The sequence below is a fragment of the Crotalus tigris genome, unplaced genomic scaffold (assembly GCF_016545835.1).
Source record: "Crotalus tigris isolate CLP2741 ecotype Arizona unplaced genomic scaffold, ASM1654583v1 scf7180000018085.976183, whole genome shotgun sequence".
In the NCBI taxonomy this organism is placed as follows: domain Eukaryota; kingdom Metazoa; phylum Chordata; class Lepidosauria; order Squamata; family Viperidae; genus Crotalus; species Crotalus tigris.
In genome coordinates, this window is record NW_024096816.1 from 500,790 (window position 1) to 521,825 (window position 21,036).

The 21,036-nt window shown below is 37.1% G+C and overlaps 1 protein-coding gene across 2 annotated transcripts in view; it reads left to right on the forward strand.

The window, feature by feature from the left end:
• REL (REL proto-oncogene, NF-kB subunit) overlaps nt 1-21,036 on the forward strand; it is a 51,229-nt gene that overhangs the window by 22,005 nt on the left and 8,188 nt on the right. For both annotated transcript variants that reach the window (XM_039347549.1, XM_039347550.1), the window contains exon 4: nt 8,580-8,671. In XM_039347549.1, coding sequence (XP_039203483.1) covers nt 8,580-8,671 — 92 coding nt within the window. The remainder of the gene's footprint in view (nt 1-8,579; nt 8,672-21,036) is intronic.

Genomic DNA, 21,036 nt, shown 5'->3' on the forward strand with positions numbered 1-21,036 from the left:
GATCACAAAAAAGCCCCCAAAAGACATCCTTACACTCCTGCATAATTTTCAGATATAACTGACCTGCATTTGAAGACTTAACTGTATTTGTGGTGGCCCAGTGCTCCCTACCTTTCTGTGATTCACTAAGTCCCTCCTTGCCAAAAAAGATGATAAATTTATTACTGTACTTCCACAGTTTCTATGAAAGAGCCTTCTTCCACATTCAGCTGCTTTCTGAAAGTCAACATTATTCAACACAAAGTAGTTCAGAGAGAAATTATACTGTGAAACTGCTGTCATTTAAAAGAAAAGTTGGTTGAACTGAAAGGTTTAACTGAGATTGGGAATTTTTCACTTGCAAGCAGTATCACAGATGACTTCATTGCCAATGACTGCTGTTCTAAATATTTACTCAAGTGTGTTATTAATAAAAAGTTTTGCTCAGAGATATCACAAACATCACTAGTAGTTGTTTACTTTTTTTCTTTGTGTACAAATGTACATGAGATGAAAGGAAAGTTGTGTAAAGTTGTGGAACACTAAGGCAGAATTGAAATCACACTTCTAGAATTGAACAATCTGGGATTTGTTTCTGAGTATACAAATGTAGATTTGTAGTATGGGAAAGGTTGCACACTTATCTCTTCTGGTAGATTAATCAGTCAGATATTTATAAATCATTTGCTCTGAGGGACTTCTTTTGCTGTATCATTTACCAATCCTCAGGAATATCAGCACTTGGGGAGCCAGTGTGCAAGGTTTTGGCTCTTCTGTAATCTGTTCTAATTTCTCATATAGCAATTATCTGGTGTTAATTCCTATTTTGCATCTTCCCTGAGCTGAAGTGATGTCATGGGTTTTCCATGTGGGAAAGAATCAGCTTGCTGGAGTAGGTGGGGAGAGTCCCTTAAAGCTGCCTTGTGACCTGATACCATTACATGCAAATTAGGGAGCTGACGCTATTGTTGCTACTATTCATAATCTCAACAGACAGGTGGCCTGGCCATAGTAACTTTTTCTCATGTTTTCTAATGTTTTATTAGTTTATAATATACGATACAATGGAAATACAAAAGTAAATAGCGGAAAATATGGGGAAGGGAAAAGGGAATATAGCAGTATTCCAGTATCTCAGGGGCTGCCACAAAGAAGAGGGAGTCAAGCTATTTTCCAAGGCACCTGAAGGCAGGACAAAAAGCAACCGATGGAAACTAACCAAGGAGAGAAGCAACCTAGAACTAAGGAGAAACTTCCTGACAGTTAGAATAATGGAACAACCTGCCTCCAGAAGCGGTGAATGCTTCAACACTGGGAGTTTTTAAGAAGACACTGGACAGCCATTTGTCTGAAATGGTATAGGGTTTCCTGCCTGAGCAGGGGGTTGGACTAGATGACCTCCAAGGTCCCTTCCAACTTTATTATTATTATTATATGTGAGATAAGGGAGAAAAAAAGAAAAAAGGCATTGACTTCTGACTTCCTTTGATGTAACAGAGTACCAGCTTCAAAACTCAACTTTTTACTTATACAAAATAATATAAACAAGCCATTTTAATAACATCAAGTCTATCTAATTGCTAAAACCCAAAATCAAAATTTCATTTTTTTCCACCTGAAATGAAGTCTAGAAGCAGTTTCCACGTAGCAATAAAAGTATTCGTATTTTTTTCTTTAATCAGTACAGTCAGTTTAGCCATCTCTGCTAGTTCCATCAATTTTTGTAATCATTCCTCCATTGTAGGAATAGATGTAGTCTTCTATTTCTGAGCGTGGAGTAATCTTGCTGCTGTCAACATATATAACATCAAAGTTCCATATTTTTTTCCAGGTCTTTGTCCATTAGCCCCAAGAGAAAAGTCTCTGGTTTTCTTTCTATATTTACTTTAAGAATTTTCTGTTTTAAATATATGAATCCTACTCCAATATTTTCTTGCTTTATCACACATCCACCATAAATAGTAAAAAGTCCCCTCTTTACCTTTATATTTCCAACATTCATTTGAAATACCTTTATACATTTTTGATAACTTGTCTGTTGTTAAGTACCAACGGTACATCATCTTGTAAAAGTTTTCTTTTAGATTATAATTTAATGTAAATTTAAATCCTTTATTCCACATATTTTCCCATTGTTCAAGCATTATAACTTTTTCTCATAAACACATGATTCAAAATCGCTCCTCCCCTTCTGCCAGAAAAAAAAACAAATTTGAACTAATTCTTGGTGGGGTTTTTTTAAAAAAAAAAATCAGGGATACCTGGTGATAAATGAACAGCTACACTCTTTGTTAGAAACTTAGAGAAGAAATATACTTTTCTCTGTGGAAATATATACATTATCATACCTCTCTAGATCTACTATAACAATGGTGGCGAACCTATGGCACACGTGCCAGAGGTGGCACTCAGAGCCCTCTCTGTGGCACTTCTCTGAACTGCTAGTGGCAGGCTACGGAGCCCCAGAGTGTACTGGTCGAGGGGCCAGCAGGCTGTGGCTGCTGACAGACAGTCGGCCCTCATGCACTCACTGGCCTCTGTGTGCGGGGGCCAATGGTGTCAGGCAGCAGCCGCCCCGGCCCCTGCCTTCTCTTGCCCTGCGATAATGGCACCCCCACCCTGCCTCACCTCATCCTGCAGGACAAGCCTCCTGCCCATCACCCCACCTGCCAGAGACCCCCTGGATCTCCCCCAACCCTGCCTGGCCCAACAGGTGTCTCTCCCCATGAGCAACATTGAGGTGACCATGCCCACCTTGGCCACACCCACCCAGTCTGCCATGACCACCACAGCCACACCCACCCAGTGGGCCACACCCACCTGGTACCCGGCAATAAATAAGTGGGTTTGGGGTTGCAGTTTGGGCACTCAGTCTCTAAAAGGTTCGCCATCACTGTACTGCGATAATGTTCCTTTTTCCCCTTAAAATGAGAGGAGATATCTAAAATCCAGAACTGCAATCCTATTGATGCTTATTTTAGAAAAGACATTTCATCAAATTATAGGGGACTTCCTCCTAAACAAATATGCACGAAATACAGATTTTAGGGATTGAAGAACTTTATGGTGTAATCCTCTACATATCTATTAAAAACTTGTTTTGCTCACTGCATATTCAGACAATGAAATATTGAATTCAGTCTCAATCAGCCAAATCTCTGGCTTTTGGTAAATTTTACCACTTACTTCTAGCTGTATGCACTCAGTAATGTTCCTGGAATTTACTCCCAGGCAGATATGTATAATAATGTAGCCTCTTTCTCTTTAATCAGAAGATGAATCATCTAATTGAAAAACAATTTAAATATAAAAGTGTGTAATTGAAGGGTGTTTTTTTAAAGAGGCTATTCTGCAATGTTACTAAGATAGAAAAGAGAAATGTGAAAGATAGCATTGTCTCTGAATAAGTAAGTTCTTGTTTAGTAAAGTTTTGATTGATTATGTCAGTATCGAATTTTATTTTTTTTTTGTAAAAAGTTTTTATTTTCAATTTTACAATACATTACATTCATAAAAATACTTCAGATAAAAAATAAAACAAATTGATATACACTTTTGGTATTGCTCACCCATTTCCCCCAAACCGCATCCACCCTCTAACCAACTTGCCTCTTTCCCTCTGCTTCCTCTTCCTCACTCTCCCCCTCTCCTCCTTCTCCTCAACCTTCCTACTTGCTTCTCCCCTTCTTCTATCTTCTCGTTTCGGATGCGGTCCAGGGGAAATGCCTGAGCAATTCCTCTCTCCAAATTAAAATATCAATATTATATACAATAAAACTATTTCTACTTATCTGAGCTACTTAAACTTCAACCCATCCTCCCCCCCTCCCCCTTCCCCCCTCCCCCCCCCCCGACTTCGCAGAGCCAAGTACAGGGTTATACAAACATATTAAACATAATCTATTTAAGTTTACTAATTATACAATAACCAAAATCATACTAACCCTTAACTCTCTTCAAACTTTAACATCATAAGTTTATAAACAAATTCATTACTCATAAAATAAGTGAAACTTTGTAGTTCCATACTTCTTCTGAACGTATTCTATCCATCTTCTCCAGTATCGAATTTTATTGACCACATAAATTTTCTCCAGGAGGATCTGTTCCCAACCTGTTCCTTAAAATTTTCCACTGTTATGGCTGTTTCCTTTCACCTTTTCCAATATTATAGATTTATTCAGATAGCTATATCTTTGCATTATGTACCACAAATAGGATAATTTGAGTCTGCATATTGTATCTCAAGTGAGAAATCCAGGTTAATTTATTTGATAATCCATTTGTTTATTTTGTTTGTTTGATATTGGCAAAATATATATTTTGTGGTGCTTGAGAATATTTTTTTCAGATGATGACAATATGTTAATATTTAATATTTAATTGGTCAATTAATTGAATCAAGTACACATGCTAATTAAATACAGCTGTCTTTAAACACTTGACATCTCTATTTTCAAACCAGCATCCAGTCTATTTAGATTATATATTAATCTGCCTCAAGGATCCCCAAAAAGTATCTTTTTCAGTGTATACTACTAAAACTCTCATTGTATTTATTTGTTTGTCTATTTGTATTCTCAGGTTAGCCCAAACAGTTCATTATACCACAACCCAAAATCTGCTAATTTAAATAATGCATAAAAAAATCTGGGACCCATTACTCCTGTTGAATTAAAAATTTCCATGATGTTCAGACCAGTTCTATAGGTAGTCCTCAACCTATGACAACTGGGACCAGAATTTCGGTTGCTAAGCAGTGCGGTTGCTAAATATACTGGACCAATTTTACAACTATTTTTATTGTGATCATTAAGCAAACCATATGGCCATTAAGTGAATTATTTGGCTATTAAGCAAATCTGGCTTCCCAGATGAACAGAAAAACAGAGTTGGAAAGGACTTAGGAGATCTTCTAGTCCAATCTCCTGCTCAAGCAGGAAACCATATACATTTCAGACAAATAGTTGTCCAATTTCTTCTTAAAAACCTCCAGTGTTGAGCGCCCACAATTTCTGGAAGCAAGTCATTCCACTGATTAATTATTCTAGCCATGGTGGCACAGTGGTTAGAATGCACTACTGCAGGCTAACATACTGCTTATTCAAGGAGTTCGATTCTGAATGGCTCAAGATTCCAAGGTCGGTAAAATGAGGACCCAGATTGTTGGGGGCAATATGCTGATTCAGTAAACAGCTTAGAGAGGGCTGTAAAGCACTATGATGTAGTATATAAGTCTAAGTGCTATTGCTAACTGTCAGGAAATTTCTTGTTAGTTCTAGGCTGGTTCTCTCCTTAATTAGTTTCCATCCATTGCTTTTTTGTCTGCCTTCTGGTGCTTTGGAGAATAAGTTGACCCCCTTTTTTTGTAAGAGTCTCTTAGATATTGGAACAGCTATCATGTCACCCTTAGTCCTTCCTTTGATTAAACTAGATATACCCAATTCTTGCAATCATTCTTCATATGTTTTAGCCTCCAGTCCCCTATTCATCTTTGTTACTCATCTTTGTACTCTTTCTAGAATCTCAACATCTTTTTTATATTGTGGTGACCAAAACTGGATGCAATATTCCAAGTGTGATCTTACCAAGGCATTATAAAATACTTCATGTGATCTTGATTCCATCCCTCAGTTAATGCAGCTTAGGGCTGTGTTGGCTTTTTTCGCAGCTGCAGCAAACTGCTGGCTAATATTTAAATGATTGTCCTTTTAAATTGCAGTTACTACTATTGAGCCAAGTACCATTCTAGATAGATAACCTTTATTGCCATTTTTTACTGTGGGCACACTGGCACACTTTAAAAATGAAATTCTGTTAACTGTGCAATTTTTTTTCTTGCTAAATGTAGAGCCTTACTTTTCTCACCACTGAATTTCATTTTGTTAGATAGGGCCCAATGCTCAAGTCTGTTAAGATCCTTCTGTATCTTGAGCCTATCTTCTGGCGTATTGGCTATTCCTGGCAGCTTGGTGCCATCTGCAAATTTGATGAGATCCCCATCTATCCCCTCATCTAAATCATTGATGAAGTTATTGAAGAGTACTTGGCCTAAGACAGAGTCTTGGGGTACCCCACTGCAAAGTTCCCTCCATGTAACTGCAATTCCATTAAGAACTACACATTGAATGTGGTTGGCCAGGAAGATATGAATCCATCTGATGGTGATGCTGTCTAAGTCACATTTTTCTATATCAATTAGTAGGTTGTGGTCTTCTTTATCAAATGCCTTACTGAAACCAAAATAAATTATATCCACAGTATTTCTCTGGTCCACCAATTTTGTCACATTGTCAAAGATTGCAATAAGATTTGTCTGGCATGATCTGTTTTTGACAAATCCATTTTGGCTTCTAGTTATGACTTTGTTTGCCTTTAGGTGTTCACAGATTTGTTGTTTGATTATCTTTTTCCAGAATCTTCCCAGGTATTAAATGTCAGGCTGCTAGGTTTGTAGTTTCCTGGATCCATTTTTTTTCCTTTTTTGAAGATGGAAACTACATCAATCCTTCTGGTAGTTGCCCAGTGCTCCAGGATCCTTGAAAAATATGATTCAATGTTTCTAGATCACATCTGCCAATTCTTTCTGGTGTAAACCATCTGGTCCTAGTGTTTTAAACTCATCTAGAGTGGATTGGTATTCTCTTACCATTTTCTTGCTTATTTTGACTTGCATTCCTAATCTGCATTTTATAGTATTTTTGCTTATTGGAAGTCAAATGGTTACAAATTGGGTTCACATCACCGCAAGACACTGCAAGTGTTATAAATGTGAGCTGGTTGCTAAACACCCAAATTGTGATCACATGTCAATGGAGGTGGTGTAATGGTCCTAACCTCAGGCCAACACCAGCCAAAGAACTGACTGTAGTAGTAATGAGGTAAAATAACTCCACCCAGAAAGCTAAGTTATGGGAATGCCAAAACCCAGTCAGTTGCTGCATTATGATTCATATTTTTTCACATTCCCACTGGCAACTTGTCTTTTACCTTCTATACAATAGTTATATTGTAGAAGGTGGTCCTGGAAAGGGATCATTGAAGCAGATGCTTTATGAATGGAAGACATCTGTTTCCCCTCACTTATTGCATTCAGAAATTGAATGAGATGTTTGCAGTGTACCAATACTTTTGTGCTTTCTTCCACATAGAATGGTGGGAATTACTTTACAAATTTCATTGACCCTGAGAGAAAATACAAATAACTTGGAATGATGGCAGTGGTAATTGAGCCTTTACTATCCCAAGCAGCAGAAGAAATTACAGGTAGTCCTCGTTTAGTAACTGTCTTGTTTAGTTACCATTCACAGTTATAACCGTGATGAAAAAGTAACTTTACAACCAATCTTCACATTTATGACCTTCACAGGTCTGTAAAGCAAAAAAAGAAAAAAGAATGAAGTACAATCATAAGCACAGTCACAATTTCACTTATCAACCAAATTGTTAGTCCTACTTGTGGTCACTAAACAAGAACTACATATATCTACAAGTCAATATTTGGGTTTTGAATAAAACAGTGGAATGAAGGAAAAGCAAAGCATGCCTTTTCATTAAGTAGATGATATGCTGCCAATTGCCAGTTTCATTTTATTTCTCAAGTTTTTCTTTCTAAAGAACTGTAAGGGCCTGGTAGGGATTAGAATCCAATGTTCACATAAGACAGGGGTCTTCAAGCTTGGCCCTTTTATGACTTGTGGACTTCAACTCCCAGAATTCTGGGAGTTGAAGTCCACAGGTCATAACAGGGCCAAGTTTGAAGACCCCTGACATAAGGAGACATAGGTATTTGATTTTATGCAATGCACCTGAGCTTGTTCCTCTTCACAGCCCATTTGATGCTTCCAGAGAATTGGGCTAATTTGTGGTGCTGAGTTTGATCTTTAAAACCCTTCATGGATTATCTGAGGGACCATCTCTTCCTGATCACATCTGCCTGTCCCATCAGATCCAAGGCATGCCTAACCCTACCCCCTACCCCCGAAGTCAGTTCCTTCCCTCCTTCCCTCCTTATTTTCCAGAAGTTCCTCAAGATATGGGGGGCTCAGGGGACTGATGAGATTTTCAGGTGGCTCCCTTGGTGACTGAATCTTGTGTGTGTTTAATATGACTATGTTTGACATGTTTATTATTTTATACACTGCCCAGAATCACTTCTTGTGTGATGGGTGGCTATATAAATAAATATTTTGAGTGAGACACTTTAATCTCAAATGCTTTTTGAGGGCCTTTGCTGATTTTTATCCAAACAGATGTTTACTCTCCTATCCTTAACTAGATGGACTTTTGATATAATTTAGTATAGCTGTTGTTATGGCTGCTTCGGTTCTTATTCTTTGTCACTTATTTAAAAAGGAAAATTATGCGTCTCTTTTCATGTGGCATTTAAATGTTTGAAATTGGGTAATAAAAGGCAAATTACTATCATGACATCTATCTTAGTTTTATGCAGGATCTCATAAAATCTTTTTAATATAAAGTATTTGTCAGAATTAAAATTCCACAATGATTCATTTTGCTACCAATATGGTAGAGTCCCTATAGTTGTATCATTGTTATATTTATTTTAAGCATCTAACTCTCAAATGTATATGCTATAGTTTTCAGAATCTGGGCATTCAATGTGTGAAAAAAAGAGAACTCAAGGAATCTATCATTTCGCGAATTGCTAAGAAGATCAATCCATTCAATGGTAAGTAACCACTGATTATTAATTGTATTAATGACTGTTGAGACTCCCTAATCATTTGCTTTTCAAACATTTTTGAAATGTTACCCAGTAAAGTATTTAAGTCTACCCATAAAAATGTACACTATAATGAAAGTCAGAATGAATTACACTATTGGCCATATGTAACTCAAGTAATAAACCAGGGGGAATAAATTTTATTTTTACCTATTGCTATATTCATTTGTGAGCCATGCAACTCACCATGTGAAAATATAGATCTTCACAGCAAGTCACAGTGGATCATATACAAATACCTTATAGCAAGTCATTTCTCTAAGAGGATCTAGTAATATGTGGGTAGTTAATAATAATAATAGTAGTAGTAAAGTTGGAAGGGACCTTGGAGGTCATCTAGTCCAACCCCCTGCTCGGGCAGGAAACCCTACACCATTTCGGACAAATGGCTGTCCAGTCTCTTCTTAAAAACTTCCAGTGTTGGAGCATTTACTGCTTCTGAAGGCATCCATTTGTTCAGTGATTGTTTGAAGTTATGATGGTGCTGAAATAAATGGACTTGTGACCAGACCTTGAACTTACAACCATTGCAGCACCCCTGCAGTCATGTAATAAAAATTCAATCCAGTCTGCATTTACAACTGCCAACCCTGCACCCCTCCTCTCCCGAGATAACCTTCATTTTCCCTTGCCTTCCCTCTGCTGAGCTTACCATCCAGGCTACATGTGGGGAGACACCATGGATTTGGCGTTTCTTGCTGCACTGCAGCTCTGGGGCTTTTTGCACCCTTGTGCACATTCCCCACCTGACAGCAGCCAGACCCACTATGCCTCAATAGACACTTGTTAGACCCTCACACACACACACCCAGCCCTGCTGCATCCAGTCTATACCTCACAATGACTTACACACCATCCTACATTCTCCCCCAGTCCCACTGCACACAGCCCATACCCCCCTGAGTTTGTGTATGTGTCATGCCTCACTGGCCAGCACATATCCTTACGCATCTTCCTTCAGCCCCTCTGTGCTCACGGAGTGTCTTGCCACCCACCTGTGCACCCACGAACAGCAAAATCAAGAACAAAAAGAGAAATGTGTTTTTGTGTGGGGGTCCATGTATATGGTTTAAAGGTCAAAGTTTAATACAGTAATTTAATATCTGATCAGTTCTATCTTTATTTAGCCATATCAGAAAGCCATTCAATAACTTCAGTTCAAGTTCATATGAAAATGATACCTTTGTCACACCCTGTAATCCTCCCACAGTTCAGTTATTCCACTGAAACCGATACGTCATGGGGAAGCTGTGGTCATGAGAAAGAAACACTCTCTTTGATGGACTTAAGCATTGTTTCATATCATTGGCAAAGAGTTGTAGCATTTAAGGGTAGAGATAATTCAGCAGTACTACTATTAAAACCACAAAGTTTGTTAAAGCAAGGTTGCATCTAAGCTCAGTATGATTTGTGGGCACAAATTGGGTGCCATCAGGCTCTGGCTAAGCAGCAAATAAAATTATCTTGAGATGCAAGCACAGACTAGCTCACCGTATCTATATTATGATCTTGGCCTAGAGCTTAGTGATTTCATCTGGTACTGTTCACAGTTGTATGATATTTTTCTTAGCTTATATTTTATCAGATCTTTTATTTCTGGAAACTAGAAAAACTGATTCTTCAAGCAAAGCCTACAGAGGATGACAATTAAACCAAATTTAATTGAAAAGCTGTATAGCATCTCTCTATAAGCATACAGGAATAAAATTTAACAGATCAGCTCAGAATATCAGAACATTGAACAGTTATGGTTACCAAGGATGAACACATCTATCTGGGATTTCAATCAATAAGAATTATAGAATTGGATTAGATTAAGTAAGGCTTCGAGAATTCTGCATAAATCTTTTTTTCCAAGGAGTGGCATACACATTTTTAAAATGAATATAGGTTTCCTTTTATAGACCCTGCACTAGTAAAGCCTAAAACTAGCTAATACTTCTTTAATCCTGATTCCATACAGTATCGAAGAAAGAAACAAATATAAAGAAATTTGGTTTAAGGGTTAGATTTTAGTTGCATTTATAAGCATTACTAGGCAACAAAACAAAAAGGGGTGATAGTTAAAAGCATTGTAAGGTAAATGAACAGAATTCTGAGCAAAGCAAGCATACCAGAAATAGCACAATCTTAAAGAAAACTGGAAAAAATAGGTAAAACATTTAGAGAAGTTGAAAAAATAATACAAAACACCTGGATTTGGGGAAATATCCTGAGCTAATATGAAAAAGGGAACACAAAAAAACAAGTCCTCAATCCAAATAACAATATTCAAGGCAAAAAAAAAAAGAATAACCAAACAGGAGAAGGAAAACAAGTCTTGCTTCTTATGTTATTTTTCTAACCAGGCAGTCTATTGGTTCAAATAAAAGTGGTTCTATCAAGCTAATCATCTCTAACCATATCTCTAAATGACTAAATTTTAGTCATTTTTCTACATTTTATTATTGAGTGATTTTAGGAAGGCATGTAGTCCTGAGCAAAACCATAACCAGCACTCAGACCCACCCTTATTTCACATATTCAGACCATTGCAAGAAAAATAAAGTAAAGAAGACAAAAAGCCATTGCAAAGGAAATGGTTGCCCCTAGCCAAAAGTGCCCAGAAGTGCAAAGCAATCTAGGGCAGAAATAAAGGGAGAGAAGAAAAGTACACTAAAATGACCCAAGCCACATTCCAGGATACTAGCAGACCCTGGAAAACAGGCAACAGATACCATAGGCATTCTCAAAAGTCTATGCTAAACATTCAGAAAGTGCTCCCAAATAAGTGCTCCCCCTATCTGAAGAATTTTTTTAGATTTATCTTTGGGAGCCTGTGGGAAAGTGAATGAATGCTTTTGGAGTTTTGGTGAGAGAAGCTGCTCTTTTCCTCATTTTGAGTTATCATTGGTTGTGTATGCTGAGAGATCATAGCTAGGTTGGCATCTGCAGGCCATCAGTGCTAGTTAGGCATGTTTAAACGTCTGCCAAGGTTATGACAATGTGTTCTATTATGGCTTTTGTAACTGCTGGAGAGCTTGGAGGATTGAGTAGTCAAAATAGGATAATTATCCCAGTTTTGTGAAAGATATGATGTTCATATGACATGGAACTTTAATTCAGAGAAAAATGCTGGGCTGTTATTAAAACTATTCCTTCCTAACTGTATGGCAAGTTCTCATGATACAGTAGAACCTGATAGTGTTCTCATGATACATTAAATCTGGCATGATTGGCATTGTGTAAAAATAGCCTCTGAATTACTGACTGTATTTTCTGATTAAAGATGATAAGAAACTTTGAGAAAATGTGCAACTATTCTATGAAGTTCACTTGACTTTTGTTATTTGCAACATGATTTCTAATCTATATTTGTTTTGTAAATAAATGTAAAGATAGCAGGACAGCAAAGAGGTAGGAGTCTGGATCCAAATCAGGACTTTGTGTATAGGTGACTATTTACTTTGTGAGTCACAGCATGGTGAAATGTATAAGTAGATGAGGAAATGTGATTGGTGTTTTGGGCGGTAATTGAGTGGGTGATACACAAAATGTTTAATGGGTAGATAGGGTTCATATTTCTGACCATGTGTGAACATAGAGCGAATTGAAAGTAGGTGGTGTTTCCTCACTGTGGTCATGGAGCTGAGAAAGGTGGGATCATGAGATACAGCACTTAGTCACTTTTCAAGTCTGACCTTATCACAAAGATCATGAACTTTCTTATTTTTATTACAATTTAAGCATTTTTTTATATTTCAATCAAAAGCTCTCATTCAGAATCTCTAATATTTTAGAAGTGGTTTTCCAACTTAAAATATTATGTAATGCAGTAGAACTAACCTACACAAAGTATGTTGCTATTTTTACACTGTTTGCCTCTTTCCAGACTTGGCTTTAGATCAGATTTCATTCTGTCTGAGAATCTTCCAGTCAACACCTGGAAGGTGTCCGGGCTGGGGAAGACTGTGTTACTGTGTGGTGAATTCAGTTCCATGTTAGGCATGAATGCCAAGTGGAGAGGTCACTGTTGGGGCTGAAAATCCTTGAATTTTAAAATGAATTGATCAAACCATGTGAAATTCAGAAAGGCACAAGGCAAGGCTGTCCTTTGTTGCCACTGTTATTTATTTAAATTTTAGAGATTTGAATAGAGACATTAGTCAAGACAACAAAATTAGGGGTGTAAACATTACAAAAGAGACTTATAAACTAAGAGCTTTGGCAGATGACTTGGTTATTTTTTTGCAACATCCAAAGAATAATATGGAACATTTGATGAAGAACTAAAATAACTTTGGAATTTTGGCTGATTTTAAAATAAAACAAAAATTGCTTCAATGTACCTTTGCATGTAACTTATTTTGATTGTTCTACAAGGAAAAAAATGATTAAGCTTGTCTTACCAATAAACTTCATTTTGAAGTCCAAATAACTGGTACTCCTGACATGTCTGAGGCTAGATTTCATGTTGTAGAAATTGTGTACCTAGTTGGAAAGTAAGAATCATCTATTATAAAGAGCAATAGAAGTCATGCGTCTCTGCAAAGGATGACAGCAATATATTCTTCTGGACCATTATTATGAGTTCACAATACTGTATTTCTCAGTGGATTTAATTGCTGCGTAACTGTAATGATTTTTGCTTCAATGGCCTTTCTTTCAAAAGAGGAAGTCAGGAGAAATAGCTGGTTCCGCTTGCTGTGGCACTGTAGTTTCAGCATTTTACACAGCATCACACCAATTATAATAGACAGCAGCTGTCACTGCAATTAACATTGGTTACTAATTCATCTGAGGATTTATTGCACAAAGAGCATTCTCCTTTACAACTCTCATCATTTGCAATGTATAAAACCATTCATTATTTTAGTTGGTAATTGATAGATTTTATTGTAAACTATGTTAAAGCTTCTGTGGCAATAAATACAGCAGAGAAATTATTTTAGTAAATAATTGCTTTAGTTATTACCTTTAAAATATTAAATGAAGTCTCTCTAATTTTGAACCATGACAACCAGGAAGCACAAGTATGATAAAGCCTGTCATAAATGGTCTGGCACAGGAAAATAAACACATGCAGGGCTCCTTAATATTCTTTGTTTTGCTTTGCAGAACAAAAGCAGCAGAGAAAACAGATTGTGGAAAAGAATTATCCAATCACAATTTAAGTTCCATCCCTGCACACTCACACCATTTGAGATTAAGACTTTTTAAATTAAGCTAGTTTGATGGTATTGGTTAAAGTACTGCCCTTGAAACCAGGAGACCGTGAGTTCTAGTCCTACCTTAGACATGAAAACTGGTTGGCTTTGGGCCAGTCACTCTCTCAGTCCAACCCACCCACTTGGCAGAAGAATTAGGTACTGTGTGATCAATGTTTTGAGTTGAAATAAATAAAAGATAAAATAGTAATATGGCTGTGGGGTTTGTATGCTCCAATGAGGATGAGACCTATGTCAGAGGTTCAACCATATTGGACAGGTCTCATCAGAGGAGTCAGATGAAGAGTCATTCTCCCAGAACAATATAATGAGATGTAATTTACAAAAACTTACATCAGATGCTTTTCACCTGGGTCAACAAGGACCATGCTAGGTGTTAGGTCTCCTAGTCATCTCCTGGACATGGACTATACAACTCAGGAGTGTTGGCTGAGCAACCCTGGCCAGCAGCTGCAGGACTACTTATGGGAAGAAAAAATGTTAACCGATTGCAAATAGCTTTCAAGAAACTGAGGCAAAGTGACCATTTGGCTACAATGGGCTATTAACTATTTACTAGCTTTTGGTAGCATAGCAGAATTTGTGCTCTGGGGACTATAAGAAAACAGGGACCAAAACTACATGCAACCGGAAGCCATAGACAACTCATCTCTATCACATATTATCTGTTGTTATTTATCTGTTTATCTGTTATTTATCTGTTGTTAATTGTTCATAGCAATAGTAGCATTGATTAAATTTTTATATTGCTAAATCATTCAAACCCCTGGTAGATTACAGTAACAGAAGATACAATACAGTGCCCATGGAAAAAAACAATAAAATATCCACACTAAGAAAAATAAACATAACTAATAATATAAATAACATTAAACAGGAAAAAACTCATAAAGTGAAAAACAACAGTAATGCTAACGGTACAGAAACATATTGATATGCCCCAAAAGTCCTCCAGAAATGGTCAGCCTTCACTAGCTTCTAAAAGACCATCATCAAGATACACAGCTTATTCTAGAGCATTGTTGCCTTAAAAAAAAATCCTTTCTGATTTCTACCACCTTTACTTTATGGAAACTCTGCAGCTACTTTGGTGCTAAGCTGCACAAAGCTCTATAAGTCAAAACTAACACTTTGAACTGCACCTAGAAATCTGTTATAAGCAATAAAGAACCTTCAAAATAGATGTAGCCATCATAGTGATTCATGCCAGTCAGCAAATGAGTCATTGCCTTTTCAGCAACCCTAATTCAAGGGGCAACAAGGGAGTTGCCACCATACTGATCTCTTCTCCTCTATTACCATTGCATGGAACTGCTTACTGAGGTAGGAACTGAACACTGAAAATAGTTCCACCAGTTTCCAACTCTTATAGGCAAACCAAAACGATACCATGGCCAGTGGTATTAAATGCCTAGATATCTAAAGGGATCAATATTCTACCTCCATCAAAGTCCCAACAAAGTCATCCATTAATGACCAATTCATCTCCAGAAAACCCATTCCATAACTATAATGAAGCTGAAAGGAAGCAGTTTTCAGTAATTCCAAAAATTTCCTGTTCTTTATTGTAGTTTTATTTTGTGTGTGAAATGATTTCCAGGTCAAACTGTGTTAATGGCTGGGTAATAAGCAATAAACCCTTTTATTAGTTAGAAAATGTTACTCTTCTTTCAATTCCCATCTTCCAATCTATAAATTTCACTCCCAAACTCAATGAAAGAAAACTCAAATTCTACCAAGAGAGTTTGATGAACTGATATAATTTTATGATTGTTTCCACACTGCTGCTGCTGACTGGTGTTCCTCAAGTATATAGATTAAGGCTAAATGTCTGTGGAGATTCTCAATCTTCCAGGTCAAAGTTATCCCAAAGATGCTTTTTCAGGAGGCAACTAGACTTTCTTGTTTTTCTTTGAAGACATTTTGCTTCTCATCCAAGAAGTTTCTTCAGCTCTGACTGGATGGTGGGGACTGGAAGGATTTATACTCCTCGCAGACAGCTGGACATTTGCATTCTTTTAGAATGTCAAACACAAGACCCGGGGGCCGGATGCAGCCCGCAAAGTGGTTTCATGTGGCCCACGAAGCCATCCTGGAAACAATGAGGGAATGGCCCCCACTGCCTTGGCCCTGGCCCAGGCCGGCCGAGAGCCAATGTACAATTTTATGGTGGCCATCTATGCTGAAACGCATTCAGTCTTAGCTCCACAAGGCCGTCTAGAAACAGGAAGGAACCAGCCCCTGCCGTGTCGGCCTCACCCCCTGGATGCATGCTGGGAAGATGTCACCCTTTGTGAGGAATAAAGAAATGGACCATGCCTTGGCACTTGCCCTGGTCCCACCCCTTCTGCCAGAGACCCTCAGATTGTCCCACTCCTGCCCAGGCCCCCACAGGCACCCTTGACGCAAACGATGTAGAGCTGGCCATGCCCACCCAGTAGGCCACACCCACTCCATCCACGTCCACCCAGTAGGCCACACCCATCCTGGCCACACCCACCCAGCCCCCCAAGGGCAACCACAATGCTGATGCGGCCCTCAATGAAATTGAGTTTGACATCCCTGTTTTAGAGAGTCACTGAGGCCACTTGGGAGTTTATCTGTGTCATCAGGATCACCTGAGTAGTGTAAATGAGTGTGGAACTTCCTTGAAACTGCTGAAAGGATTGTGTTGTAAATTGGAGATAGATGATGTCGTATCCCTCCCCCTCTGTTGAGAGAGGGCTGTTCAGTTTTGACATAGATGGCCTCTATGGACTATTTGGACAGAGAGGACAGTTGCTTTGAAAGAGGGGTCGAAGAGGCCATCTATGTCAAAATTGAACAGCCCTGTCTCAACAGAGTGGGAGGGATACGACATCATCTATCTAGCTGTAAGAACTCTCTCTATGTTATAGAAAGTCTGTGGGCTTCTGCAGTGTGGTCAAGGTTGCAAGTGCCTCTCCCCTTTTCCAGCCAAGCTTACATCTTATGAAAGCTAATGAAAGTACAAAGAAAAAGTTATCTCAAGGTAAGGTATTGTATCAATAAGATTACAATGAGATAAAGGTAATAGCATACTGTAAGATACTGGGGATTGACATCGTTGTTAACATCTGTTGTTCTCTCTTAGGCTTGTGATTTTAATTTTTTTTAATAATATATTTTTAATATGTTTATAGTCTTGTTGTATATTGCCCAGAGTTGCTTTTTCATGAGATAGGTGGCTATATAAAATTGATAAATAAATTAATGTTGCCATAACCAGTTTTACAAGATATGTTCCTTAAGATGTGCATTAAATGCAGAGATGAGTTATGCAGAGTTTGTACCATTGATGCTTTCTTCTTAAGTCCACTTCTCATTTGCTTAATGCTTGGGCTTGCTTCCAATGGACCAGAGCAAAAAATGTTGATGATCATGGTGATACTAACATGAAAAGTGTTGATAAGGAGATATACAGTCTAGCGGTTAAGAACTGTTAGCTGAAACACCGGAAACACCTGTTTGAACAGTGACCTTTGGAAAAATATCCTATAAAGTTGCTTCGAAAAGGAAGCACCTTTTAAAAGGAGGAAATGTGCAGCAGTTGCCCTTGGGGAATATAATGTGCAAGATCAGATGTGGCTTTCTGATCTTTCCTTCACAACTCATGGATAGACTTAAGCCATCCAGGCTTTGCCCCAAAGACATGTACAGCAGTGATATATTGCCTGTGAATAGAGATGGAGGTGGTGGTCATTTTACATTCACCAATAAAAGAATGTGTGGGATACGTGAGATACAAATTGCCACAAATTGCATCATACTCTGGATGTCTTTGAAGATTAGCTTCTTTTTGGGTTGGTCTGTTTGTCTACAGAATTTGCTTCCTTTTGTAACACTTCAAGGAAGCTTTTATCATTTTTCCTTCCTATCAACTACCAATTCCCCTCTTTTGATCAGCACCCCATGTTGTTCCTCAGTTCTCTTTCATTTTTTTCCCAGAGCAGTTCCCCTTTTCTTTTTACCCCATTATTCTTTTCCTCCTTTGCTCTTTCTGTTAGAAAGAGGTACAGGACTGTATGCATATTTATAAGTTTCTGGGCGTGAGAACACTTGTAGTGTGAGTGCAAGGACAATTAATGTATGCAGGCGGGATATTTTGTAATGGGTGACTAATTGAAGTAATATGTATTTACTTTATAACCTGGCCTGGCCTTTGGGGGGGCATGGCTTGTAGCAAGTATACATAATATACACAAATCCATTTCCTGCAGTGCTGGGAGGCACACTATCTTTATTAGCATTTAGAAAACACTTTTTAAAACTGGCTTTTAAGTATTAATTAATTGCTTATTGTTATTATTAGCTTTATGTTTATTGGTTTTAATTGATCTTTTGTTTCAGTTGATTGGTATCCATTTATTTTAGCGTAAACTGTTAAGAGATTGAGTATTTATCTGTCTGGCTTGATATAAAAGACATTGAAGGGATCTGCAAGCCTGGTTTGAGCCATAGAAAGACAAAATGGAGAATTTGAGCACTGTGCATTGAATTTTTCCCTGTGCTTATAATATTGTTGTTAACTCTTCTTTGGGGTGAAGATGATCTCAAATTCAGGGTCTTCATAAATATATTAATAGCACTGACCTATCTTAATGCTTTTAAAGGTTACTCAGTTTGTTCATGTTAAGTGCCTATCAATATTATCAGAATGGTAGCAAAGGAAAACATGAGTATTTACAGTGTTCTATTTTATACTTGTAATAGGAAATGGATTTTAAAAATAGCTCAAGAGCAATGCACTTCCTCTTTTTGCACCCCAATTGAAACAAAAATCATTATTCATATTAAGGATGTAATGAAAAAATTTCCATCATGTGCAGAATTTATATTACAACTTATGTGTACTATAACATTACATAACACAAACTTACATCAAATACCCACATACATAGAATCTTACCCAATAATTTTGCCTAGACATAAGCTGTGTTATATTCCAAAGAAACATGGAAAGAATGACAGTAATACTCTAAAAGTATGTCTGTTAGGTTGGTATTATCATCTTTTGTATGTAATTATCTTTGGGTTTTTTTGCATTTTTATTTTAATCATATAAAAGATTGACTAATTGTACTAGGAGCTGATTATATAAAAGCACCTCTAAATGTACCATGAATTATGCAAATGTTTATTTTTGAAATAAATAAAATGTTTTTCCTGAATGTGTATATGTAAAGAACAATTACGTAAAGATTATAAAATCAGTACATAAAGAATTGATTTTGAGACACCAATATCTTAGAACCAAGAAAGATAAGCTGCTGCACAGTGGCTATAGCACAGTGGAATCTGTATGCTTTCTTTTTCAGCTACCTTTATCAATTCATAGTTTGTACTATAATTTCCTTCCCCCCCCCCTCCTCCTCCTAAAGCAAGGTATAAAACCATAGTGGGAGAAGTATCACATCCCTTGTGGTATGTAAGTAGGACTGCAATTATGATGGAAGCAATATTTTACTTTTTGGTAACATTTGCAGTTTATCACCACAGTGTGGGTGGCATTTCCATTTTAAATTTCATTCATGCTGCCTTCTCTAACAAAATAGCAATTGAGAGATAAATGGGAACATTGGTTATATATGATGCTGAAAATTTAATTCCACAGTTGGCAACAAAAATTTAAGGATAGTGAGAACTCCCAGGAAGAATAAAAGTTTGTGAATTGCCTCTCCCCTATTCTGAAAATGCTAAATTCTACCGTAGGATTAGAAGCTTTTAGCCTACCCACCAGATTACCATTATAACCCAAGTCTGATAGTGCTTTTTTCTGTAACATTGGGCTAACAACTGCAACTTCCATCATCTCAAACCAATCTCAGAAAAATGCCATGAGAGCAGTGGTGGGATTCAGCCTGTTTGCACCAGTTCAGCAGAACTGATAGCTAATTTTTTGTTGCCCAGGCCCAGAATGGACTTTCGGAAGCAGCATCCACACAGAGAACTGGTTGTTCACATATTTGAATCCCACCACTGCATGGGAGAATGAGGCTAAGGATTTTGACCCACCTTCTTGAATGACATCATCTGGCCTCTGAAATAGGGGTTCATTGTATGACTACTGTTGGTTATGTCTTTTACAGTTTACAGTATATTTAACAATTAATAGGATATGACTTATAGATAGGTTTAATCTACTTTTATTATTATAGTTGGTCATACAGCCAGACGTTTAGACTGTATTTGCTATTTTTGTCCATATTGAGTCCTTCCCAAGGACCTGGAATAGATAGATATTGTTGTTTAAATGTATTGTCACAAGATTTACCTGTTCCAAGTAAAGCTGCCTTTGCAATTGACTGATGGGGATTTTGTCAATGCCAATGGTATTCATACTACAGATGTTTTGGGATTGCACCCAGGGTGCCTATTACTATTAGTACTATCTTTGCTTTCTTTTGCCATAGTTGTTCTACTTCTATTTGCAGGTCTTTATATTTTTTTTATTTTCTCCAGTTCTTTCTTTTCTATCCTGTTGTCTCAAGGTATTGTAATGTTAGCTATTCAAATTTTTCCCCTTTCTTTTCAATAATTTTTAAGTCTGGTATTTCAAAAACATTGCAATTTCTAAATAGCTATATAACTATTATTATATTAAAATATAAAATATAGTTATGAATCTAGCATTTTATAAAAAGCTATTTTTTGTTTGTTTGTTTTTTATTTGTATATGTTGTTTTTTGTTTTTGTATTGTTTTGTATTTTTTGTAAAATTTATAAAACTTTTTAATAAAAAAAATAAAATAAAATAAAAAGCTATTTGATGATAAGAAAGAAACTAAAAATCCTATAGTAAAATACAGAGAGAGAAAAAAGTGGGAAAAGCCCAAGAAAACAGCAGCTGGTGGGGAGGGAGGGAAAGAGAGGGAAAAACAAAACAACAACTAAGTAAAACTAAACTATGTATTTACATTAGATAAAATTTAAATGATAGATAGATAGATAGTTCTGTAAACATACACACACACATTGTTAAATATAGATATAGAGATTCCAGTATGTTATTTGTTTGTTTATCAAATTTAGAGACTGCAACTTTATTAAGATTATATAATTAAATCTAAGCTCTACAGAATCGTA